This window comes from Octopus bimaculoides, chromosome 6 (genome assembly GCF_046866305.1).
Source record: "Octopus bimaculoides isolate indiv1 chromosome 6, ASM4686630v1, whole genome shotgun sequence".
In the NCBI taxonomy this organism is placed as follows: domain Eukaryota; kingdom Metazoa; phylum Mollusca; class Cephalopoda; order Octopoda; family Octopodidae; genus Octopus; species Octopus bimaculoides.
The window spans coordinates 79,311,458-79,338,637 of NC_142933.1; the positions used below are offsets into that span (position 1 = coordinate 79,311,458).

The 27,180-nt window shown below is 35.9% G+C and overlaps 1 protein-coding gene across 1 annotated transcript in view; it reads right to left on the reverse strand.

The window, feature by feature from the left end:
* Nucleotides 1-27,180, reverse strand: part of LOC106882548 (low-density lipoprotein receptor-related protein 4) — a 457,600-nt gene that overhangs the window by 23,859 nt on the left and 406,561 nt on the right. The window contains exons 15-25 of the mRNA XM_052968692.2: nucleotides 19,837-20,013; nucleotides 15,007-15,132; nucleotides 13,075-13,283; nucleotides 12,559-12,746; nucleotides 11,650-11,851; nucleotides 10,348-10,537; nucleotides 7,053-7,184; nucleotides 5,647-5,784; nucleotides 4,429-4,687; nucleotides 2,706-2,868; nucleotides 518-740 (exon numbers count right to left, since the gene is read on the reverse strand). Of these exons, the coding sequence (XP_052824652.1) occupies nucleotides 518-740; nucleotides 2,706-2,868; nucleotides 4,429-4,687; nucleotides 5,647-5,784; nucleotides 7,053-7,184; nucleotides 10,348-10,537; nucleotides 11,650-11,851; nucleotides 12,559-12,746; nucleotides 13,075-13,283; nucleotides 15,007-15,132; nucleotides 19,837-20,013 (2,007 nt within the window). The remainder of the gene's footprint in view (nucleotides 1-517; nucleotides 741-2,705; nucleotides 2,869-4,428; nucleotides 4,688-5,646; nucleotides 5,785-7,052; nucleotides 7,185-10,347; nucleotides 10,538-11,649; nucleotides 11,852-12,558; nucleotides 12,747-13,074; nucleotides 13,284-15,006; nucleotides 15,133-19,836; nucleotides 20,014-27,180) is intronic.

Below are 27,180 nucleotides of genomic sequence, written 5' to 3' on the forward strand. Positions count from 1 at the left end.
CGCCCCAAACAACATGGTATTGCTTCTGCACCTGCCCTATTTGCCAGATTTAGCATCTGCGGACTTCATCTCTTCATTAAGATGAAAGTGCAGCTCAAAGGTCGCTGACTTAACATCGTTGTCGGGATCCAGAGCGAATTGCAGAAGGTCCTCGACTTGCTTATGGAAAATCACTTCCAAACCGGATTCCAAAAGTGGCAGGAATGCTGGGACAGGTGTATTGTTGCACAAGGTGATTATTTCAAAGGAGATGATATCAAAACTTAAGTAAATAAGTTATTTTTAACTAAACGTAACTAGTCCAGGAACTTTTTGATGCCACCTCATAAGCTCCAGCCATATGAGTTCTGGGATTCATGACAGAAGCGAAGGAGAAAGAAAATAGCACCCCACCCACAAAAAAAAAAAACAGGGAAAAAGAAAACACGAGCAAAAGTAAATGATATAATGATAGTGAAGACATATTTCAACTTCACTTCACAAAAAAAATCCAGGTGAGAGATGTTACTATAGTTACCAGTTCTGTCCATGTGAACAGCTCGTAGATCCATCAGTCCAGGAATGTTGCTTCGAACAACCATAGCCCCTTCACCAGTCATCTTGTCAGCTCGGTGGATTGATCTTGTTCGCCAATCTGTCCAGTAGATGAAAGGACCTGCCACTGTCAGTCCATAAGGGTGAAGAAGCTTAGAGACAAGTTTTTGCCGTGATTTCCCATTGAGATCTGAACATTCTATAACCTAGAAAAACAATATCAAATAGAAATAACATCACATACACAAAACTGATGTAGGCATTGATGATAAAATATACATATGTGCGTGTATGTGTGTGTGTGTGCATACACACTTGTGTGTGTATATATATATATATATATATATATATATATATATATATAAATCAGAGATGCAGGTTAAGAAATTTACTTCTCACCTACTTGGTTTCAGGTTCAATCCCACTGTGTGGTCCCATGGACAAATGTCTTTTACTATGGCTCCATGCCAACCAAAGCTTTGTGAGTAGATTTGGTAGATGGAAACTGAAAGAAGCCCATTGATTATGTATATCTGCATATGTATGTATATGCGTCTGAGTGTATATATTTGCATCTGCTTGTCTTGATATTGGGGGAATAATTGTAAATGATTGGTACTGTCATAGAGTCATGTCATTTATTTCCAATATTGTGTGAGCCCATGTCAGGTCATGAAAAAATATTACCTTCCTTTGAAACAGGTGAGAATTAGCAAATGGAAAGGACAGCTGATCATAGAAATAGCTGCCTCAATAAACCCCATTGGACACATGCAAGCATGGAAAAGTGGACATTAAAACAATGATGATGATAATAACTCACTGTATGTTACATGAGACTTGTTGAAGCAGTATTCTATGGTATGATGTGCTTCCTATCACCAACCCTTACTTGATTCCCTTGATCTTTCACATGACAAGCCTCGGAGTGGCCAGACATATTTTTATAGCAGACATAAACAATGACATCACCTATGTGGTGACATTGAACGCATCAAGGTAGAAAGAACTCTTTACACTTATGAGATACAAAAGAACCCTTCCAGTGTTGGTGTCATGGTAAAATGCACCCAATATGATCTTTGTATCACCAACTACTTTACTAAAAGTAGTTGGTGATACAAAGACATCCAAATGTAGAAACCAAACCAGAAATGAAATGTATGAGCAAAACATGAACTTTTCACCTGATTAAGACAAGAGAAATATTGAATATGAACTAATATAGACCATAATGACCCAATGAATCCATGCCAGCATGGAAATCAAATGTATATGATATGATCACACACACACACACAAATACATATATAAATATACTCTGCAAAAGCAGACACAGTAGCCTGGGGTAGTCTTCTATCAGGCCAGCTCCTGTCAACTATCCTACCGATGCATGCATGGAAGACAGACGTTAAACAATGATGATGATGATGTCATTATTACCATGTATCCAGCTGTCAAAATAAGTTCATTATCTGTTGCAAGAAGTGACTAAATGGCTTGCTATCAAGAAAGGCATCCAATCATAAAACACTACCTCAAAAATACTGTCCAATCAGTGCCAGCTTGGACAGAAGTGGTAGCTATAGTAACATGTAAAATCGATGAAGATACATTTACATACAGAAGACTTGTTCCTCTCACCAGACAATTATTTCTGGTCAGATTTTAAATGTTCCATTCACTTGTTATCAAGTCATCACTGAGTAATTTATTCAGATGTGACAGTGTGGTTAAGAAGCTTGCTTCTCAACAATGTGGTTTTGGGTTCAGTCCTACAGTGCAGTATTTTGGGAAAGTGTCTTCTACTACAGCCCCAGGCCAACTAAAGCCTTATGAGCGGATTTGGTTGACAAAAATGGAAAGACGTGCTTATATGAATGTGTGTGTGTATTTATGTATGTGTAATCTTGTCTAGACATCACATGACAGTAGTAAACTAAGCATCATCATCATACAAGCAAAGTTGTTGGTTTCCAAATTTCCAAGACATGTCTGGTCCTGGGAAAATATTACCTTGCTAAGAAACAAATGAGGATTGCCATCAGGAAGGGCATACAACCATAGAAAATTTATCTCAACAAGTTCCATCAGACCCGTATAAGCATGGAAGAGTGGATATTAAGTGATGATGAGTATAGATCAATGTGTGATACCAAATGATAACTTACTTCTGTAGTGGCATCATTCCAAATCAGTCTTCGAGTTTCTTTATCAATAGTCAGCCCATTAGGCCACTTGAGAGCTTTTGAAATAATTGTGAGCCGGTTATTACCATCCATATCTGCTCGCTCTATTCTGGGTCGGTCTCCCCAATCTGTCCAGTAGATGTAGCTGCAGAGATACAATGAAGAATTATTAATTAATGTAGGGGAGGGTCTACATATTTGCTAGAAAGGGAATCTACTTCTTTGTACATCATATCAAAAGGAATAAACAAAAATTAATTTACAAAACAAACATGCCAGTATATGATAAGCAAATAAATAATAATTCCTTATTGACTGAGAGAAAAACAGAATATATTATAGTTTCTTTCTAAGTGACACATGTTCTATATTTGTTGTTGTGTATCACCAGACCAGCTCTGACTGAGCAGAGCTTTGACCAAAGGTGTTCCAACTGTAACCATCTTATGTTCTGTTATGTCTAAATGGATCTTCTGTTGGTTTCAAAGATGTATTCCAGTTGTTTGATTACTTGAACTACAAGTTCATTGTAAGCATGGTTGAGGGTTTCATTGGTGAGGGCAGGAGGGTGGAAGTGGCAAGCAGCTTTACAGAGCCATGAACTCTGCCATCATGGGAGTAGTAGGTAGCATGGATAATGGTCATTGATAGGGCTGAGGACAGTTTGAACATCCTGTTTCTTTGGCATATGTATAGTGAAGTCTGTGACACTTTCTGAGAATATGTTGCTTTATCTGTTGCGAAAGATTCTATTAGAAGAGGATCAGAAAAACTGTAAACCAAATTCCCATTTTTTCACTATTTTCATTTCACACTTATGTTTTTTCAGCATGACTTGTCAACCACCACTAAAATTAATGAACTTTGTACATTCAAACAAATTGATATACGCTTTTAATTTTATTGACTGCTATGAACATTCAAACTTACACCTTCTGTTTTGAACATGTTAATTTATCAACATTGAAACATTTTAATTCGTCAACATTGAAACATTTTAATTCGTCAACATTGAAACTTTTAAAGATGTTTTTTCTAATTTTAAACTTTTACCATTGATAAACAAAAAATATTGTTGAAACTAGTTTGGTATATATGTAAATAAATGTATTTTAAACATTTACGAGTTTTTTAAATTTAGGTGCATTTTCAACAACACATTTTCCTATATTTTTTTCCTGTGTGGAAACACCACCCCCTCTTTTGTTATATATATGTATATATAATCATCATCAGTTTACATATATTTTCCATGCTGGCATGAGTAAAATGGCTTGACAGGACCTGGTGAGCTGCAGGACTGTGTTAAGTGTCAATGTCAACTTTGGAATGATTTTTGCAGCTGGATATCCTTCCTAATGCCAACCATTTTGCAGAGTGCACTAAGTACATTTTACATTCCACTGTCACAAGTGACGCTGCCAAATAACTTGCACTTGCTAGACAGAAAAAAAGCCTCCTTGACTAAATGGGGGTGGATAGCATTGAAAGGAGGAGGTGGCTTTATACCAGAGGCTTAAAACAAAGAAAGAAACAAACAAACACACACCCATACATCTTTAAAAAAAACATTAATATAACGGTATGTGTAGTGCTAATGGTTACAAGAATTACCATGATGGAATTGGTGAATGCTAAACTCAATTTCAGTTCCTAACACTCACCAAACAAAATGCAACTCAAGAATAATTCAAGTGCTACTTACCCCTGTTCATAGTGGATAACAATTGCTCTTGGAGAATCTAGATCCTGCCAAAAAAGCACTTTTCGCATTGTGCCATCAAGATTTGCAACTTCAATCCGGTTGTTTCCATTTTCTGTCCAGTAAATCTTCTTGCCAATATAATCAACTGCAAGTCCATCAGTCGTGTCAAGTCCATGAGAAATAACATCTTCAACTTGGGATCCATCTAAATTTGATCTTTGTATTTTATCTACAACTGTGTCAGACCAATAAATTTTACCTGCAACAAACATTTAGTAAGCTAGTTTTTAACATTTGGATTGATTAAAGGCTAGGAATCTATAGGAACAACAGAGGGCAAGACTAAATAACTTCAAAATAAAATATTGGCCTTAAACAGATATTAGATTTCCAGCACTAAGTTGTTAACTTCATGATCTCCTACAGATATTTGATAATATCTTTGGGCAGAACATTTTATTACATGTGCTTTGGTCTATTCTGGAAAGGTTATAGGGTAACAGGAATGGCAAAATGTCAGATAAAATATCTTGCAGCATATAGTTTTGTACCTTTAGTCCTGAGTTCAACTTTGCCTTCCATCAATCAAAGGCTGATAAAGCACAAATCATGTAGTCAGGTTGACTAAACTAAATAAACCCCTTTCCTACAAATCAAGGGTCTTGTACTGAAGGAAGCAAACAATATTTTATTGTAATACTGTGCTATCATCGTTTTAACTTCCACTTTTCCATGCTTGCATGACTCAGTTGGAATTTGTTGAAGCAGATTTTCTAGAGGTGGATGCCTTTCTTGTCACCAACCCATACCTGTTTCCAACTAAGGTAACGTTTCCCCATGGCTAAACATGTTTTCATGGAAGACTGGAAACAAAGGACACCATTTCTATGATGGTGAAGCTTGTTTACAACTATCTTGAGACAAGATGAGGAAACAGTAATTTACTCATACACACGCACATATATATCTGTGATGGGCGTCTTTCAGGTTCTACTACCAAATCAACTCACAAGACTTTGACCAGCCCAGGACTGTAGTAGAAGGCATTCACCCAAGGTGTCACACAGTAGGACTGAACCCAAAACCATGTGATTGGGAAACAAACTTCTAAATCACAATGCCACTCCTACATCTATTGTATTATCCTTCCAAACAAAATTTGCTGGGAACAATCTCATCCTCAATTAGGAAATCTGTTATCATATGAAAGGACTTTACCTCGTATTGGATCTATGTCAAGGGCAACTGCATTCTTTAATTGGCCCAAAGGAACAACAACATCAGCAAAATATTTCACATCCAAAGAAATCTTCCGAATATCATTTCGTCGGGCAAACACCAAAAAATTTTTCATTTCTGTAAAAAACAATATATGTGAAAATATATATAAGAATATAATAAACAATATAAGAATGCAAAAGAAATAAGACTTGCAAATATATATAACATACAGAAAATTGCACTACTGGGCACAGCACACATCCTACGCAAAACACTTTCAATACCATAAACCATAAGAGCATCGCAGCAAACCACAGCACATACCCAAGGCATACAGAGCTGCGCTCGGTAGTGAAGTGAAAGCACGTTATAAAAATAAAACTACTGAATAATAATAATAATAATAATAATAATAATAATAATAATAATAATAATAATAAATGCCCTGATGCAGTACCAGGCAGTGGCTCTCATGGCTTCTGATCTTAATTGATTGGAAGTGTTATCATGTACATTGTATTGTCTTGGTATAAAAGATGGGTTACAGCAAATATTCTGCTCAATAGCACAGATTTGCTTGTCAGTTGTTTGACCTTAACCAGTTTAGCATGTCCCTTGGTGGCTGACAATATGTGCATCTCTGATCACGAGCAGAAGTAGTGAGGGAGCATCATGGCCATGTGTTGAGAGGAGTTCTTTGGGGTTTGAATAATTCACCTTTGGAAACATGGGTGTTTTGCTCAACATCCTTAAACAAACCTTATTCAGGGACCTTTTGAGTGGGATGGGCTACTCGACCTGAAAAAAATTCTAACTGGGCCCCACCTGCGACGGGTAGTCATGATGGGTATATTGGGTTTCGTATATTTTACCCCATTGTCACTTTGATGGCATGCACTGCTCTCTCACTCAATAATAATAATAATAATAATAATAATAATAATAATAATAATAATAATAATAATCCTTTATACTAAAAGTACAAGGCCTGAAATTTGGAGACTAGTAAATTACATCAACCCAGTGCATAACTGGTACTTATTTCATCGACCTCAAATAGATGAAAGGCAAAGTCAACCTCAGCGGAATTTGAACTCAAAATGTAAGGACAGACGAAATGCTGTTAAGCATTTTGCCCATCATGCTAATGATTCTGCCACTTCGCTGCCTTCATAATAATAATAATCCTTTCTACTATAGGCATAGGGCCTGAAATTGTAGGGGAGGGGGTAAGTCGATTACATTGACCCAGTGCTCAACAGGTACTTGATTTATTGACCCTGAAAGAATGAAAGGGAAAATCAACCTCAGTGGAATATGAACTCAGAAAGGAAAGACAGACAAAATGCTGCTAAGGATTCTACCAGCTTGCTGCCTTTATCATGATAATCAAAATAACTCACCCTTTTCACAAGTTACTTCATCATATTTCATTAAGATTCCTGTAGGACACGCGCAAGTATGAGTTCTAGGTCCCGGTGCTAATAAACATAAGTGACTACAACCACCATTCCGGTTTTTACAAGGAGAATCCACTGTAAAAAAAAAAAAAAAAAAGGAAAGGTGACAAAGCAAAACTGAGATAGGTGGTTAAATAGAATAACATAAATTTTTTAAAATATTTTTCTGTTTTTAATAACAAAACATAAATTTTAATTGTTAACATTTAGCAAGCTCACTGGCTAATTGCAACACCTGTGCCTGTTTCGTCACTGATTTTCTATATATCACTAGTAGGGAGATGAGTCACTGCTGTCTCTTGTGGTCAAGTGTCCATCAAGAAAGGTTGAAATCACGAACAAGGAAGGTCAAAATCACATGATTTGGTGGTCTCAGCACAGAAGGTAGTAGGAATTTATCTCCCCATTAGTGATATAAACAAACATGCATTTTGCACTAAAAACCTATATGAGAGTTTCTCTCATAGTTGTTGGCACTCTGTCGCTTACGACGTTGAGGGTTCCAGTTGATCCGATCAACGGAACAGCCTGCTCGTGAAATTAACGTGCAAGTGGCTGAGCACTCCACAGACACGTGTACCCTTAATGTAGTTCTTGGGGATATTCAGCATGACACAGTGTGATAAGGCTGACCCTTTGAATTACAGGCACAACAGAAACAGGAAGTAAGAGTGAGAGAAAGTTGTGGTGAAAGAGTACAGCAGGGTTCGCCACCATCTCCTGCCGGAGCCTCATGGAGCTTTAGGTGTTTTCGCTCAATAAACACTCACAACACCTGGTCTGGGAATCGAAACCGCGAGTCTGCTGCCCTAACCACTGGGCCATTGCGCCTCCACTCTTTCATAGTATCTACCACAGTAAAGTTTGTTCTGACAAAACATCTATGTTTAAGTGATGATAAATATTTCAATTTAGATACGAATTCATTTGCAAAGCTTTAAGGTTAAAAAAATATATTTAATTCAATGTTGGGAATAAATGAAGCTTAAAATAAATATCATTTCATAAAATATGGAGTAAACAACATTGGATATGCAACATGTGGGAAAAGTTATACAGGTTTTATATTTTCCCTCATTCATAAAATGAGGTATGGCTGTGTGATTAAGAAGCTTGCTTTCTAACCATGTGGTCTTAGGTTCAGTTCTACTGTCTAGTGCCTTGGGCAAGTGTCTTTGGTTATAGACATGAGCTGATCAAAGCCTTGTGAGCAGATTTGATAAATGGAAACTATTGGAAGCTTGTCAGGTATGTGTGTGTGTGTATGCATGTGTCTTTGTGTTTGTTCTGCACCATCACTTGACAAATCTTGTTGGTTTGTTTATGCCTCTGTAAATTAGTGATTTAGCAAAAGGGTTCAATAGAATAAGCACCAGGCTTTAAAAATATGTACTGGGGTCAGTTTGCTTGAACTCTTCAAGGCATGGCTGCAGTCCAATGATTGAAACAAGTAAAAGATATGAAAATAAAAATAACCTGTATAACCTATACCATATGTTGTGTATCCTATGTTGTATATTTTATGTTATATATCATGTCTCATGCTACTTACAATACATTAATAATACTTTCCTTCAAATGCATATGTAACATTTTCTAGTAATATTTTTTTAAAACCCATATTTAAATATTCTTTAGCAATCTAATGAACAGATTCACATATCTGAGCTGGCACAAAAGAAAGTAAGTGTATAGCAAGAGGATGACATTGCTCAATATACAAGCAAGTAAGTAAATCAAAATAGACATACTTTTATACACACATGTATAAACTCACACACTCTTATATATTTATACCCACACTCGTACACTTGCATACTTTTATGCACACATATACAGTTTTATGTACACACACATGCATGCATGCTCATGCACATACACACACACTCATGCATGCACACACATACAACCATTTGAGTTCTCCTCATAAGAAGTATTGTTATCCCCATTTCTAGCCCAGGCATAGCTACAAGATCCAATGTGTCCTACTTTTAATTTTTTACAGATAGTAAGGTGTGATATGAAGGAAATTTGGAAATTTTTCTAAGATGAAAAACTGCTTAAGGGCCTCATTGGTGATTTAATGGAGAAGGAGGCCATTACTGGGAGGCAGCTCACCAGCATCGAAAGGAGATAATAAATGATGATGAAGATGATGGTGGTGGTGGTGGTGCTGCTGCTGATGATGGTGTGGTATTGTCATTGCCGTTTAACCTCTGTTCAAACCTGACTGAGTGTACCTGATGATAATCAAAACCATTCCAGGAATAACCATCTCAATTTTATTTTATCCAGAACTACATTGCCTAATGTTTCCTTTCTTTACTCAAAAATGTTGGAATGTAATTCAAAAACCTGACTGCAAGTTCAGTGACCACATATTTTTGTCACTGGGTTATAAGTGGAGAAGAATGAGTATAGATTCTTGAAAGTGTCAATGAGTATTGATGGATGCAAATGAATGAGAGGAAGAGAGAAAGAGTAAGTGGCTACTACATCAACATTGACATGTTAAGTGTGAATGAACTATGCATATTTATTTTCATTTCATGTGGATGGATGCTGACAACTCCATAAAGAAGTGCCATTCACTCAAAGTGGATGGAACGTGTAGAAGAGGGAGACTCAGGAAGGCATGGGATGAAGTACCGAAGGACAACTACAAAATACTGAACCTTTCAGACAAGATGACAAAGGAACAAGATACCTAGCCCCTTGCTGTATTCAAGAGGACCAGTCCTCCACAGCAGAAGTAGTAAGGTCGCATCCCCTGGTGAAGAGGATTGACATAGAAGAATCCTGTGCCAGTGCCACATAAAATACATTAGTGCTGGCGCCTTGAAAAAAGCACTCATGCTGGCACCATGTAAAAGCACTCATGCTGGCACCATGTAAAAGCACTCATGCTGGTAGCACATTAAAAGCATCCAGTACACACTGTAAAGTGGTTGGCATTAGGAAGGGCCTCCAGCCATAGAAATCAAGCCAAATCAGACTGGAACCTGGCGTAGCATCCCAGCTCTGGTCAAACTATCCAACCCATGTGAGAATGGAAAACAGATGGTAAAAGATAATGATGATTGATGATGATTACATTAAACCGATAATGATTATGATGATGATGATCATTACATTAAACCAATGATAATGATGATGATGATGACCTACCATTAAAAGAAAACCCACACTACATACATACGACTAACCACACACACTCACTCCCTTATGTTATACATACGCTGTGGTCTTCCTCTATGGAATATCGTAACATCCATAACACTTTCCAGTCCTTTCTTTAGTGTTTGGTGGTTGGAGCCGTTGTATTTGCTAGCCATCTGAACACTCTTTGTATCCCAGTCAGTCCAAAAAATAAATTCACCATATACAACCAAACCAAAAGGATGCGGTAATCCAACACCAATGATGACCTGCAGAAATAGGAATTTTTAGAACATTATTATTATTATTATTATTATTATGATGATGATGATGATGATGATGTTGGGGGTGATGGCTCCATTATTCAAGAAATTTTATTATTTTGAATTCAATAAGTGTCTACATTTCTAAAGCTTTTTTTTCTTTTTAAATACATTTATTTTTTCCAGCAATACATACACATTCATTACACTGTGTAAAATGATTTTTGCCCTTGGGTAGCAACTGTTATTTCCTATTTGCTTATCCTTAGAAAGTATGAAAACATTTCCTTCAAACTTTGCTTTTGTTACATTTATTCAAACCCCAAAGATTCCCTCTCAACACATGGCTATGATGCTCCCCAACTAATCCTGCTCCTGATCAGAAATGCCCATATTGTCAGCCACTAAGGGTCATGCTCAAGTGGTTACGGTCAAGCAATTGACAAACAAATCTGCAGTATTCAACAGAATACCTATTATAATGATATTTCTGCTTCAGTAATTCAGTACTGAACCTGTCTGAAATGTAATGGAAATTAAGTCAGTTTCAAATCATTGATGTCTAGGTCACAATAACAAAGTTTGAAGGGAATAGCAGTCATTTCCTTCGATTTCTAGATAGAAACAAATAGGAAATAACACTAACTGACCAAAGACAAAAAAAAAAAAAAAAAATTCTTAATTCAAATTCACTGCAATCCAAAGATACTATCTCTCATTGATGTGCTATGTTTAAAATCACAAATATCAGCAGCAAATGAAAACCATTCAGCATTGACCACTGCTAGCCAATGTATATAGTGTTTTTAAACAGAGCAAATCAATTAGAGATAGTATCTCTGGATGAATACTGCAATAAATGTTTGCTTTTTTCAGGATGTATTTACATAAAGTATGATACACAGATAGCTGTTTTGATTTAATACTGCTTTTGTTGTATATAATCAATTCATGAATTTCAACTTTTCAGTCTTCAGACAGGTGTATCAATAAAGATATACAAGGGAGAAAGAGAGAGAGAGAGAGAGAGAGAGAGACAGAGAGAGAGAGCAGGGTTGAGATGGATAGAGTAAAATGAGAGAGTATATGAAAATTAGTGATGTTAATGTTATAAATACCTTTCTATAAAGACCATCTAAGGTAGCTGACTCAATTGTTTGTGTACCAGCATCTGTCCAGTATAATCGGTTAGTCTTCACATCAACAGACAGACCATTCGGGAGGGTCAAGTTGCTACTGACCAACACTGTTCGTCCGTTACCATCCATTCCAGCACGTTCGATCTTTGGTTCTCGGCCCCAGTTAGTCCAAAATAAATATCTTGAATGAAAAGAAAGAAAAAGTAGTGAAAATAAAGTGAACGATTTGACAGAACAACAACAGTAACAATAATAGTCTACAAGTGCAACAGAACGCTAGTGTATTGAGAAAAAAGTTAGATTTTATCTAGCTTTGTGTGCAAGAGAAGAGAATGCACTTGTTTGGTCACATGATGTGGATGGACAAGGAGAGTTGCTTAAAGAAATGCCAATCACTTAATGGAAGGATGTTGTGGAAGAGGGAGACTCAGGAAGACATGGAACAAAGTACTGAAGGTCGATTTCAAAATGCTGAACCTTACAAAGGAGATTACAGAGGACTGAGATATGTGGTGCACTATTGTACTCAAGAAGATCTGCCCACCACAATAGAATTGATATCCTAAAACCAAAGTGCCATATAAAAGCATTGGTCTTAGTGCTGGTGCCATGTAGAAAAACACTGGTGTTGGTGTCACATAAAAAGCATTGGTGATGATGCCATATAAAAAGCACTACTGATGCTGTCATGTGAAAAGCATTGGTGATGGTGCCAAGTGAAAAGCACTGGTGCCATGTAAAAAGCACTGGAGATAGTGCCACATAAAAAGTACTGGATGTTATAATGATGATGATGGATGAGAGGATTTGCAAAAGATGATTCTAAATGAAAGAATGAATATAAAAACAAGTAATTTGTTTTGTAGATCCTATAAAATTCTTTCTTACCGTGCATATGGTTCCACAACGATATCTCTTGGTTTATCAAGTTTCTCCCAAATTAGAACCTTCCTATACATGCCATCTGAATTTGCAACTTCAATAATATTGGTCCCTTGGTCAGTCCAGTATAATTTATTTCCTACCCAGTCAATAGCTAAACCGGCAGGACTGTCGAGACTTGAGCCAATAATAATCTGAAAATAATAATAATAGTAATCATAATAATAACAATAATAATAATAATAATAATCTTTCTCCTATAGGTACAAGGCCTGAATTTTGGGGGAGGGGGATAATCGATTACATAGAGCCCAGTGCTCCACTGGTAGTTATTTCATCAACCCCAAAAGGATGAACAGCTAAGTCAACAGCAGCAGAATTTGAATTCAGAACATAAAGACGGATGAAATGCAGCTAAGAATTTTGTTCTGTATGCTAACGATTCTGTCAGCTCACCACCTTAATAATAATAATAATAATAATCATAACAACAACAACAACAATAATAATAATATGTTATACCTCTGATTGAGATCCATCCCATTGAGCACGGCCAATTGTGTCAGTACTGACATCAGTCCAGAAGACTGAGTTGGCATTTGAATCCCATTCAACAGCAACTACATTCTGTAAGTTACCAACAGGGATTACCATATCAACCATCTCAGCTGTGTCAAATGAGATCCGACGGATATCAGATTTTGTTGAAAACAGCAAAAAATTATCAATTCCTAAAAAAAGAAAAAAAAAAGGAAGAGAAATGATTTAAGTATTTATGAACAACATATTTATCACAAATACAAAACATCAAAAATAAATGATAAGAATCAATCACTGTATGTTCTCTAATCCATAAACAGATAGTCTTGTTGATTCAGAGAGAGAGGGGGGGGGGGAGAGAAGGGGAAAAAGGTTTTACAACATTCAATGCTTCTCCTTAGAACATTAACTCCTTTCTCTTTTACTGTGGAAATCAAAATTTCATTACCCTTAATTGCGGAAAGCAGTTTTACATACCAATCTAACTTTTGCAGAGGAATGTCATGTTTGAAATTATTTTCTGTTGTGATATGTCAAGTTTACTGAGGAAATGAGAAGTGCAGAAGATTCTAATTCTATTTTTGGTAGGTATTTAACATCATCACGGTAATAATCATGAAATTTAATTTCGCAGTTAAAGGGCTAATAATGAAGTGATTTGAGCTACAATCTGGAAATACATTAGCAAAAACACTTAACTCTCATTACACAAGTCCACCTAAGTGAAAATTATATGCATGGTGGTGGGGGACATAGTTTCCTGCCAGAAGCAGTATACAGACATCTTTCAATCTAATGGTTCTATGGACAGGAATCCTGGTAAGGACACTGCAGAGTACAAATCCAGTTAGGTCGTAATTGTTGTGTAGCTCCTAGGTATGATGATTATGCTTTTTTAAAATATTTCTCGGACTGTGATATGACTTGTTTGAACATCCTCTAATAACCTTTTAGCATCCAAACCAGCCATATCTGGCCTAAATATTCAGTGTTTTATGTTTAAACCTCTCACACCTAGCCTACAATGTCCTTCTAAAATTAAGCAGTCACATCATGAAAACCTCAAAGCTAGAAGTTAATGCATTCTTTATTCAAAGCAATGTGAATAAATAAGACAGAGTAATCTGAATGCAAAAGAGTTAAACCTCTTTATATTGAAGCATCTGCAGACATATGTAATGACATTATTCTAATATGGTGATGTAAGTTAGAATGACTTGTTTTTGTATCTCAAGATCTCAAACAAACAGCAAACCTGGCCTCTATAATGGACCAAGTCAATAGTCATTGAAGAGATTACAAGATGCAACAAAATAGCTTTGACAAACAAAAACAATCAGATATTTAACCAATTGACTTATAATAAATGAATAGAATTGAACCAGTGTGTGTGTTAATTACAATGGCAAAATGATCCTCCCTAGAGACAGCAAAATTACTTGTTGGCTTCCTACAAAATAACCCTATCAATGATTATCACAAGAAGGTTGTAATGAAGGAAATGTAGAAAAGTTAACAATCAGAACAAGTTTTCTTTATTCCTGCATAAGATCTTGGAGTATGCTTTTCTTGAATCAAATATTAATAGGGTTATTGTGTAGAAAGCCAATAAATAATTCCAGTTTATATCACCATACTAGAATGACATCATAATCACATAACATATGTCAGCAAATGCTTCGACATAAAGGAGTTTAATAGGGGACACTCAACCAAATCATATCAGACTACATAATCCAAAGTGCTCTTTCCATTTTCAAGTATGAAGGGTATAATTTGTGGGAGATTTGGCAGCTATTTCTATCGAACACCCACACTGCAAGATTGTGAAAACAAAACATTGCAAAGTCACAAATTTAAACAAAAAAAATTATAAATTTAACAAAAGAATTCAATTGAAAAATTTAAACTTACGATCCCGGCAAGTCTTCTCATCCTTGCGAAGACCAAGTCCTGTGGGACAGGTGCATCTGTAACTCTTTTTGTTTGGTAAACACAAATGACTGCATCCTCCGTTGTTGAGACCACATCTGTTTATTTCTGAAAGATAACAAGATAACACAATGATAAATTGATGTTACTAGTATGAGAAACCTCAAAAATGAAACAGTGAAACCAGAGATACATACATACATATGTGTGTGTGTGTGTGTGTAATGTAAATGGCTTTAAAATCTCCGAAAGAGATTCACATAATAACAGTACTAAACTGTAATGTATGTGACATACATTACAGTTTAGTACTGTAGCTGGCAGGAGGGGCGCATAGGAGCGGTCCACCTACCCCAGGTAGCACTTTTGGGTCTGCCGTAGGCAATGTGTTTTTTTTGAGGGGTCTCAGGGTGGAAAACAGAAGGGCCACCCTGGGTGACACACACTCTAGTCATGCTAGTGAATGTTACTACATTTTAACCCTAGGAAAACATCTTTTTTACTGCTGGTGAATGACACACCACCTGTGTCTGTTTTATTGCAAGTAAGGAAGCGAACCACTCTCACTCTAGCATAGCAAAACCAGTAGACCAGCCAGTTTCTAGGTGCCTTCTCATCCTCAGTACTGGACCTTTGCCTGCTAGAGATGGCAGCTATCAGTCCTTACTTGCGATATATAAACAAAGGAGCGACAATCAGTCACTGATCTTGTAACAGGCTAAAGTAGCTGGTTTTAAAATCTCTGAAAGAGATTTACACAGTCTACTGGTTTTGTTATGCTGGAGTAGGGGTGGTTCGCCCCTTTACTCGCAATGAAGCAGATTCATGTTGCGTGTTGTTAACCAGCGGGAAAAGATGTTTTCCTGTCGTAATATTTGTTCTGCATAGAACAGCCACATAAAGTGGTAACATGCATTACTATATATATATATATATGACTATATATATATATATATATATATATATATATATATATATATATAAATATATATCATATTAGGGATAAAATCCAAAATTACAGGTAAAAACTCAATTAAAATCAATTTATTAAAAATTAGAATTAAATTAAGTTTCACAGAGTAAAATATATATATATATATGTATGTATGTATGTATCAACAGTAGTTCATCGATGAGTTCATGAACCTTGGTTCTTTTCTCTAAAACAATATATTTATAGAGTTATTAATATTTCTAAGTCTCTCTAAAGGAGACTACGGCAGCGGTACTGGAAATTAATAGTTATCGCCAAGCCAACATGGCAGTCCCAAAATTAGGACGAAAGCTGCCGTGAATTAGCTCCAAGAAGCCATCGCCTCTAGCTAGCTATGTGACACACGAAACCTGTGTCCTTTATAACCTTCGAATATATTTATATTTATATATATATATATATATATATATATATATATATATATAGTCATATATTTTAGGAAGTTAAATGTAAATGTAATAAAACACTCAGCAGTATAGGCGACTCACTAGACTCATTCAGCCATTTGAGTCTGATGACTTGCCATTTGAGTCTGATGTCTAAGCACTTTATAGGTCATAGTTGCAAAACCAATCGTTGCTCTATGATTGGTTGTAAAATTTAACTTCCTAAAAAATATATTACTCCTCTAATGTGCTTCTTTTTCAATTATATGAACTACTGTTGATACATACATACATACATATATATTCTTCTATTCTTTTATTTGTTTCAGTCATTTGACTGCAGCCATGCTGGAGCACTTCCTTTAGTTGAACAAATCAACCCTAGGACTTATTCTTTATAAGCCTAGTACTTATTCTATCTGTCTCTTTTGCTGAACTGCTAAATTATGAGGACGTAAACACACCAACATCGGTTGCCAAGCAATGGTGGAGGGGGGGGGACAAACACAGACACATAAACATATATATGACAGGCTTCTTTCAGTTCCCGCCTACTAAATTCACTCACAAGGTTTTGGTTGGCCCAAGGCTATAGTAGAAGACACTTGCCTAAGGTGCCACACAGTGGGACTGAACCCAGAACTATATAGATGGTTAGCAAGCTACTTACCACACAGCCACTCCAGCGCCTGTATATATATGTATATATATATATATATATATATATATAGTTGAGGTGTGTTCTGTTAAGAACGTATAAGAGTACAAATAGAGCTCGTTCACCCTTAGAATTCTCAAACAGCCGGTAGTATTCTTATGGTATGCTACCAATTCTAGTCTTAGGTATTCCTCGTGTGTGAAAATAAAAATTATGATTATTGCTCCTTTGTTTATATATCCCAAGTAAGGATGTTGTAGCATGGAAATCTAAATTTACTTATGGAGACAGCAACTGAGTATCGCATGAGGAGATACATATAGATCTTCTTATACAGGTAAGTCGTTACCTGTATGAGAAGATTTAATTTAAACTTAACTTTAAATCCTGTATATATGAGGATCTGTATGTATCGAAACATTTGTACTTACTCTTCCTTTTGACTCTTTTACTTTTTACTTTATATCCCAATTATGTAATGTTTCAAACACTAACACACATACATATCAACAAACCAAGTGTGTAACAACACAGGTAAACCTCAATATCATTGGAAGTAGAAGACTGAATTTATTAAATGACACAAGCATAGAACACTTAGTGTTTCTTGATAGAGTCAAATGTGATTTATTTGATTTTCACTATCATTCTTCCTCTCTTCTACTCTCGATTAGCTATATTAAAATTTTGAGGAGGTCATAGGAGATCACACAGAACATGCCTTTCTCCAGAAATGTAAAAAGGCTGAACAAGAAGCAAGCCACTTCTCACAGAAGAAACTGATATCCTACAGCAAACTCCCTGTGGGGCAGGTTAATGTGTAGTATAAACTGAAGAAGAATGTTCATAGGTCCTTTAGGGAATGATTTAATGTTTCACAATATTGAGACTGTGTAGTAATAATTCCTTAAAGTTACAACTTTTTATAACATCACTGAATGAAATATCTAAGGTAATACAAGCCTTTCTCTCATAATATTGAAAAATTCTATGATCTTTTTATATATGCCAGCTTCCCACTGTAAATACTTATTTTGTCTACCATTTTGCATAAACTGGCACTTTGTCAGCACCACTATCTTAATGTGTTCATGTAAATGTAAACTTCTTTTTAAAAAGCCAGTTTCTAACTCTGGTTTCGAGGTGTTTAGTAGATGAAAGATTAATCTATCCTTTAGATAAGGATACTGGTTTATTAAAAGTAACAAACACAACCAGGTGCAAGTGTGGATGTGTAGTTAAGAAGCTTACTTTATAACCATGTGGTTTTCATTTCAGTTCCACCTTACGCAATGCAGTACTCTGGGCTGGTGTCTTTTACTATAACCTGTGCCTTATGAGTGAATTTGATAGATGAAAACTGCATGGAAGCCTCTCTGTGTGAGTATGTGAGTTTGTCTCATCCCCACAGTTTGACAACCTGTGTTTGTCTGTTTATGGCCCCATAACTTAGTGCTTCAGCAAAAGAAATTGATAGAATAAATGCCAGATTTTAAACAAAAAATGAGTACTGGGGCTGATCTGTTCAACCCTTCAAACAGTGCCCCAGCATGGCCACAGCTGAATGACTGAAACAAATAAAAATATAAATGAGACATCCAAGGGATATGGCACCTAAGTTGAAAAATCCATGTGATCTGAAACAATCACCTACCCAGAAACATATGAAATCTTGACCAAGTCAAATATGTCGTTCATTTGGCTATCCTATCTATAGGTTAATGTAGTAGTAAAGATCCTGAGAATTGAACTGGGTTTTCCCAGTATACACAGCCTGAGTAATCTATGCAAGGATGCATATTTAAAAAAGTGTTTTATGTTGTTTCAACCAAACCAACTGCAGGGGTATGAAGACTCTTTCATAAAATGTTTGACCTACTAGAAAGAATATTCAAATCTCTCTCAAATATCACTCTAATGCTTTATAAAAATGGAAGGATGGGAGGATATCCTTTTTATATTTTTGAAGATGTGAGAGTGAGTTGAATAAGATTTGGTTGCTATTTCTAGCAGGTTGAGCAATCCTCTAAAACAGTGTTTCTCAACCGGGGTTCACATGACCCTTGAGGGTCCATATAAGATTTTGTAATTAAAATTTATGTCCAATAAATCAGTTATACTTCTACAATACATAAAATATTTTAACATTTTTTTTTTTGTACAATTCCTAATACTTACTCTTTTACTCGTTTCAGTCATTTGACAGCGGCCATGCTGGAGCACCACCTTTTAGTCGAGCAAATCAACCCCAGGACTTATTCTTTGGAATCCTAGTACTTATTCTATTGGTTTCTTTTGCCGAACCGCTAAGTTACGGGGACGTAAACACACCACCATTGGTTGTCAAGCGATGCTGGGGGGGACAAACACAGTCACACAAACATATACACACACATGCATACATACATATATACAACAGGCTTCTTTCAGTTTCCGTCTACCAAATCCACTCACAAGGCTTTGGTCAGCCCAAGGCTATAGTAGAAGACACTTGCCCAAGGTGCCACGCAGTGGGAATGAACCCAGAACCATGTGGCTGGTAAGCAAGCTACTTACCACACAGCCACTCCTGCGCATAAAAATATAACGGGAGTTTTCTAAACATTGAATATGGAGGTCTACCTGAACAAAATAGGAATCAAAGAGACTACAAGCAAAATATGGTTGAAAACTATTGCCCCAAAAGATCCTGCATGTTGAGGTTTCAAGTAAACTCTTGTTTGTAAGTCTTTTTCTCTATAAGATTTTCAACAGATTTATCCAGTATCACTCACCTTGTGGCTGTCTCAGTGGATGAAATGTGTGTATATCCATTGGATAATGAAGGTGATTGCGTACACGTTGTGCCCGATTACCATTAAACTTGTTAGTTTTCCAAATACTCTTAGTATGCCAGTCAGTCCAGTAGAGCTCATCTTCAAATAGGGTCAAAGCAAATGGATGTGGTAAACCTTAAAGGAGAAAGAATGAACAATGAAAGCAAATGTATTTCATATATAATGATTATAAAGTTAATATGTCCATATACATCATCACCCTTGTTTTAAAGTTCACTTTTCCATGTAAACATGGATCAGAAGGAATTTGTTTAGGTGGATGCCCATCCTGTCACCAACCCTCACTTGTTTCCAAGTAAGGTAATATTTTCCCATGACCACACATGTCTTAGAAGAATGGAAACAAAGGACACTGCTGGCATGATGGTGAAACTCACTCGTAAATATCAAGCAATGTCAAGGCAAAGAGACAGTAACACATGCATAAAAAAATGCACAAATAAGTATTTCAAGTGATAATCTATAGAATTCAGAGCCAGTACTCTAAGTTATGACATTTTGTACATGAACACATCTATGTAAACAATGGTATTAAAGATAGAAAATATAAGCAATGGGTGTATATGCATATTTCAAGAGTTATTGCTCATTCATCAGCATTATAGCCAACCCATTAACTATCCACAAACACATTGCTTAAATACCAACTAAGTTTAACAGTGTAACACTACTGGATAAACCAATTTACATATTAAACACATTCCTGGCAGTTGATATGTAAATATTAATTACAAGAAAGGACACTGTATTTCATTTTGCAACCATATGCTACTGAATATATTAAAGGTTTACAAGTCAATACTGTGTCTTACTTTTTGTGTTAGAAGTGTGATATTCTCAATATTCTTATTTTTAAAGTGATAAACTATAGATATTATATATATATGTGTACACACATGACAGCTTCTTTCAGTTTCCATCTACCAAATCCACTCACAAGCCTTTGGTCAGCCCAAGACTGTTGTAGAAGACACTTGCCCAGCATGCTATACAGTGGGGCTGAACCCAAAACCATGCGTTTGTGAAGCAAACTTCTTACTACAAAGCCACACCTGAGCCTAAACCAAAACTCTTAAACAAACTTTTCATTCAATCTAAAATTAAAGTAAAATCTTAAAATTTTGAATTTTAATATATTTTAATAAAAAATATTGCTTTTAATACTCATCCAAACCACCTTCGCTCAAAACTCACTCCTCAGCAACTAAAAACTTACATTCTCTTCTTTATTACTTCTCCCCACCACTGCCATGGCAATATGGTTACAAAAATTACAAAATTTTAAAGAAATGAAGGAAATATTGTTTAGGTGTAGCAAGGAAAATAATTCAAAGTACTTTCATATTTCATTATTATATAACATTTGAATTTTTCTTTTAAATGTAATGCTTAAAAGTTATTAAATATTTTGAAGTTGTTATTTATTTTGATCTTATAAATGTTTTGCATTTATTTCACAAATATTTTCATTTCCCTTTCATATTTCACTCTTTCATAAGTTTTGATCTTTCTTTAAATGTTAGAGAAAGACTTTGGACAAAGTTGCTTATATATATATATATATATATATATATATATATAAACCCCACAAAAAACAAGATATTATATATATTACAATAACTAGGAAAAAAAAAAATCATTCAGACAGCAATAAGATATTATATTACAATAACTAGGAAAAAAGTAAAAATACCCAGACTGTAATAAAATATATTACAATAACTAAAAGTAATAAAAAAAAAAGAAGAAAAAAAACTCCCAGACAGCAATGTTTCTCCTCTGATGGTAAACTTTGGAATGGAAAATGCAAAGTTATTACAATAGATTTATTATGAAACTTTATTTTTTTGCAGCTATAATATCAAATTTTTTTATGGAGTCAAACCATATATAACCTCACTATGGACTTAGGCCTATCACACATATTTTGGCAGCTTAGGACTAGGATCAAACTCAATGATCTTCTAAGTTGTTAATAGCAACAAAACCAGTTGCTTTATTTTTCACCTTAAATAAGTAAAGAGGGTTTCTTGTGTACCTTCTTTCACAACGTAACTTAATACATATGGATGTGATTACATCCATACATATGTTTATGTACATTTATAGTGAAATCTTTTCTATATACCTCCATTATCCTGCATATTGCAATCTAGTCAGTGAGACTTGGAAGGGCATAGTAAGGATGGATAGAAAACTAAAATGTATTCCATCAAAGGTGCTATATATATACACACACACACATATATATATATATATATATATATATATATATATATATATATATAGCACATGGCGTAGTGGTTAAGAGCCAACCCATGTGAGCATGGAAAAGTTGATGTTAAAATGATGACTATGATGATAATGTTTCAAGGAATGTGTCAGTTTATTTCTCCATCTTGTGATGGCTTTACGAAACATGATCAAGAGAACATGATCATTTAAAAGAATAGTTGTAAATTATCGATTTATCCTCACAAAATTACTGGGTTTTGATTTATTGATATTATATGACCAAACATTTAAATGACTTACAACTCTGAACCCATGATCTATTTATACACTGAGCTCAGATAGTTTGTTGTCAACTAGATTTACCATAGCAGTAGTGGTAATTGTTGCTTAATCCCAGCTCAATTGAGACTGAAGTAACTTATGATAAAAGATGTTCCAATCATGATCCTCCAATATTTTCAAACATTGTAGCTAGTTCTACTTTCTCTAATATTCTAGACTGACTAGATGAAGATAAACCAATGAGAGAGACTCTACATGGCTGCCTAACCTGCTAGAAATAGCTGGTAACTCCCCTTCAAATTACACTCTACTATCTTAAATAACAGGACCCACATCTATTTTAAAATGCTCCTGCTACTTGCCGTGGTCACTTGTATCATTTTACGGTCTTTAGAGTTAAACAGATTAGGTAATTTAGCCCTTTAAAACTGGTCATATCCAGCCCAAAATATACTACCTGTTTTATGTTCAAACTGGCAACAACTGGCCTCTCACGCCTATCCTACAATGTTATTCCAAAAATATATAATCACATCATAGAAATCTCAAAGCTATGAGATAATATACGATTAATTCAAAATTATGTGAATAAACAAACATCTATATTTGACAATGTAATCCCAAAGAGTCAAAGGCAGTTCATTAATGTAAGATCTCAGGGGGCTGGTCCTCACAGACAGATAACAAAAGACAACTGGTGATATGCTGTGCATCAGACCCATACAGCATGTGGTGGTGGTGGTGGTGGTAAAGGAAGTAGCAGCAATGTTTGCAGTGACAGCCATAGTGGTGGTGGTGGTAATATTTGCCTCAAAACAGAACAACATTAGTGACAAAATATATACAGCTGTTCCTTCAGTTAGTAGTTAAGACACCAAAACGACCAACTTCAACTATGCTAGAAACAGTAGCCAAATTTGGTTCAAATACCACCCTACATCATCATTGTTTAATGTCCACTTTTCATGTTGGTATGGGTTGGACGGTTTGACATGGAGCTGACTAGCAGGGAGCTGTCCAGACTCCAACTGGCAGTTGTGGCATGGTTTCTACAGGTGGATGCCCTTCCTAATGCCATCTACTTAACATAGTGTGTTGGGTGCTTTTCATGTGCCACCAGCACAAGTGCGTTTATACAGAACTGGCACAGGTGTGCTAATGCAGTACTGGCACCTGAAAGGACAATCATGTATGTGTGGAAGACAGTGATTTTACTTCGCTTGACATGTCTTATCATCATCATCATCATCATCATCGTTTAACGTCCGCTTTCCATGCTAGCATGGGTTGGACAATTTGACTGAGGACTGGTGAAACCAGATGGCTACACCAGGCTCCAATCTGATTTGGCAGAGTTTCTACAGCTGGATGCCCTTCCTAACGCCAACCACTCAGAGAATGTAGTGGGTGCTTTTACGTGTCACCCGCACGGGGCCAGTCAGGCGGTACTGGCAACGGCCATGCTCAAAATGGTGTATCTTATGTGCCACCCGCACAAGAGCCAGTCCAGGGGCACTGGCAACGATCCCGCTCGAAAATCCTACGAAGGCTAGTCAGGCGGTACTGGCAACGGCCACGCTCAAAATGGTGCATTTCAAGTACAGCAAATCCCTACATCTCCCAGTCCCTTGTCATTTCCTTAGTGAGGCTCAGTGTCTAAAGAACCTTTCTCACCAATTCATCCGACGTCTTCTTGGGTCTAGCTCTTTCACAGGTACCCTCCACAATGACAGCACAGCACTTCTTTATGCAGCTGTCCTCATCCATATGCATTACATGACCAAACCTGTGTAGTTTTTCTCTTGCACACAACATCTGATGCCTCTTATACTCAGTTTTCCTCTTAAATTATTTACACTCTGTTGTGCATGAACACTGACATTACCCATCCAGTGGAGCATGCTACCTTCAGTTTTTAACAAAAAAAAAAAAAAAGAAACGACAGCTTAGGTAATAGAGTCTTAGATACAATGTCTGAAAATATGCTTGGATGGTTATGGCCAGAAGGTCTGTAATAACAGGTCTGCTTGAGAAGAGTGAACTGCAACCGAAGCAACATCATATCTTATAACAGCAGATATTACAACAATAGAATTTATTTGAATATTTTAGCAGTTATTCTTTAAGACACTAACCAAAGCTACTAAGTAGTCACTGCAGAAATTTTTGATAAAGTTGGCAAATTTCATGTACAATATACATCATCATCATCATCATGTACTTCTTACTGAAGGTTACAGATTGTTGAATTTTTTACTTCTTGTTTAGTTTTTAGTTTAATAAGAAACATTTCTCTTTTCCTCCCTCTTGCTTTCTTTTTTTTTTTTTGTTCATATTTCTATTGATAGCCAAAGTGTCTGAGAATCATTGAAAACAAAAATAACTAGATCAATAAATCAATCAATATTTTAATGATTTTGTGCACAAGTTTTCTAAATAGAAACCCATTGCTGGCCCATTTCATGAGATGTATCCACTATCAATAAATGATTAGCTTATTATCTGTAGTGATTTCAGAGGAAGAGAAGGCAATACAATGTGACATTCATGCTTTTCTTGAGAAGCATGAACTTCATGAGGGGAAACTGCAGTGGTTTCAGCTAGAAACCAAAACTGGGTTGCAGATTTATATTCAAAGAAGCCCTAATGCTTACCACAGATATTAGCAGATATAGCCATTAATAGGTACTTTCTTGTTATCGACAGCTAATATTTTATTTACTAAAGGATTGATAAATAAACTATAACACTTGTGAGATGGGTGTGATAGTTGAATGACAGACTTTTGGAATAACTATTCTTATAGAAAAGGAAGGAAACAAAGAATTGGGTGATTTTTTCATAGTTTATTTACTAATCCTTTAGAAAATATAAAACTGGCTGTTGATAATAAGAAAATACTCAATAATTCAATTACAAACATAACTTTTAGAATTCTACATTTTTGTTATGGAGTCCAACCTATGCCAGCAAGGACAATGGACGTTAAATGATGATGAGTATTTTTCCTTCCGTTTTGCTGATGTTTCTCTCTCTCTCTCTCTCTCTCTCTTTCTCTCTCTCTCACACACACACACACACGAGCAAGCAAACTGAAGGATGAATGCCCTTAAATACATTAGAACATTTAGAGTACCACTGAATAACTTCATCTTTATATAGATGCCCAAAGGGAAAGTCTGCTTGCTGGAGATCATGCCACTGTAGGATTTACCATGTGGGAAATATCACAGTAAAATCAGCAAATAGTAAGAACAAAGAAAATTTGAATAGTGGAATAAAGTGGTTTGCTATGAGGTAGGGATCATTAGTTTCAGTAACATATATCATACAGGAAAATATGAGTTCAGAATTGCAACAAAATATCAATGAAGCAAATCATTTTAAAAACTACCATTACACAATGGTTCTGCAATATATCATAAAACAATGTACTGTGCTTCAAGATAGTGTAGTTGATTAGACTGGATCATTAATTAAAAGTAACACATTTTAGTACACAAACATACACACACACATAGACATACATACATGTGTGTGCACATGTGTATGTATGTTTGTAGATAATGTCAGGTCAATGAGTGCTACATTGTGCTATGCAATCTGGCACAACTTGTTATATGATCATCAACAGCAACTAAACCGGTAGACCAACCATGAAACCCTTTTTTGTGAGAAGGGCTTCAAGAAACCCAATATTACCAGTCAAAAGGATGGATGAACCCAGTTTGTGTTGTTATTTGTTGCACACGGATCTTCCACTGCAATGTGAAAAATGGACTTTGATTCACAAGAGTATGTGTGTGGTGGTGGTGGTGTGGTGAAGTTGTTGCTTCAAAAATATCACATTCTCTGTGGTTGAAAAGTAAACAATTACACAACCATATCTACATACAATCAAAAAACTATATGATCCTTCATCAGACCTTAAGAGTTTAGGAAATATATTTATCAATAAAACACTTGTAAGAATATTTTGTTGTACAGTTGAAGGAATCTGAACTGTTGACTTTATGATCACAGGCTGATAGAGTCTGTCAAATGGGCTGGTTTCAGCTTGAAAAATCTCAATAAGCACAGGCAAGATTGTGTAGCAAGGAAGTTTGCTTTGCAACCATGTCACAGCACAGCACCTTGGGCAAGTGTTTTCTACTACTGCTCTGGGATGACCAATATTTTGTACATGAATTTGATAAGTAGAAACTGTGTGGAAGTCCATTGTGTGTGTGCATGTGTATGCCTTCTTCCATTGCTTCACAATTAGTGTTGGTTTGTTTATGTCCTCCTAAGTGGTTCAGCAAAAGAGGCCAACAGAATAAGCACCAGACATTAAAAGAAAATGATTATGGGGGGTATTTGTTCATCTAAACCAGTGGTTCTCAGTTGGGGTCCATATGGCCCCTGAGGGTACATATATAACATTTTTGGAGGTCCATGCAACAGAATAGTAAATTGGAGGTCCATAATAGCATTTTAAGGGCCCCTGAGAAGATTTTGCTTTAGATGTATGTTTTGGTATGTATTGCAAGAAACAGCTAGGTTTCTTTCTTGGAAGTTTTACATAGTTCAACCTACAAAAGTTAATGTGTGAAAAACAAAATGAGAATTTTGAGAGCAGTTCTATAAAACTAGTTTTTAGTAGTGAATGGCTATCGCGGTTCATCAGAATAAAATAGTAATCACTGATAAAGAATGGTTGAGTACTCCTGATCTAAACCCTCCAGGGTAGTGCTTAAGAATGACCACAGACCAATGACCAAAACA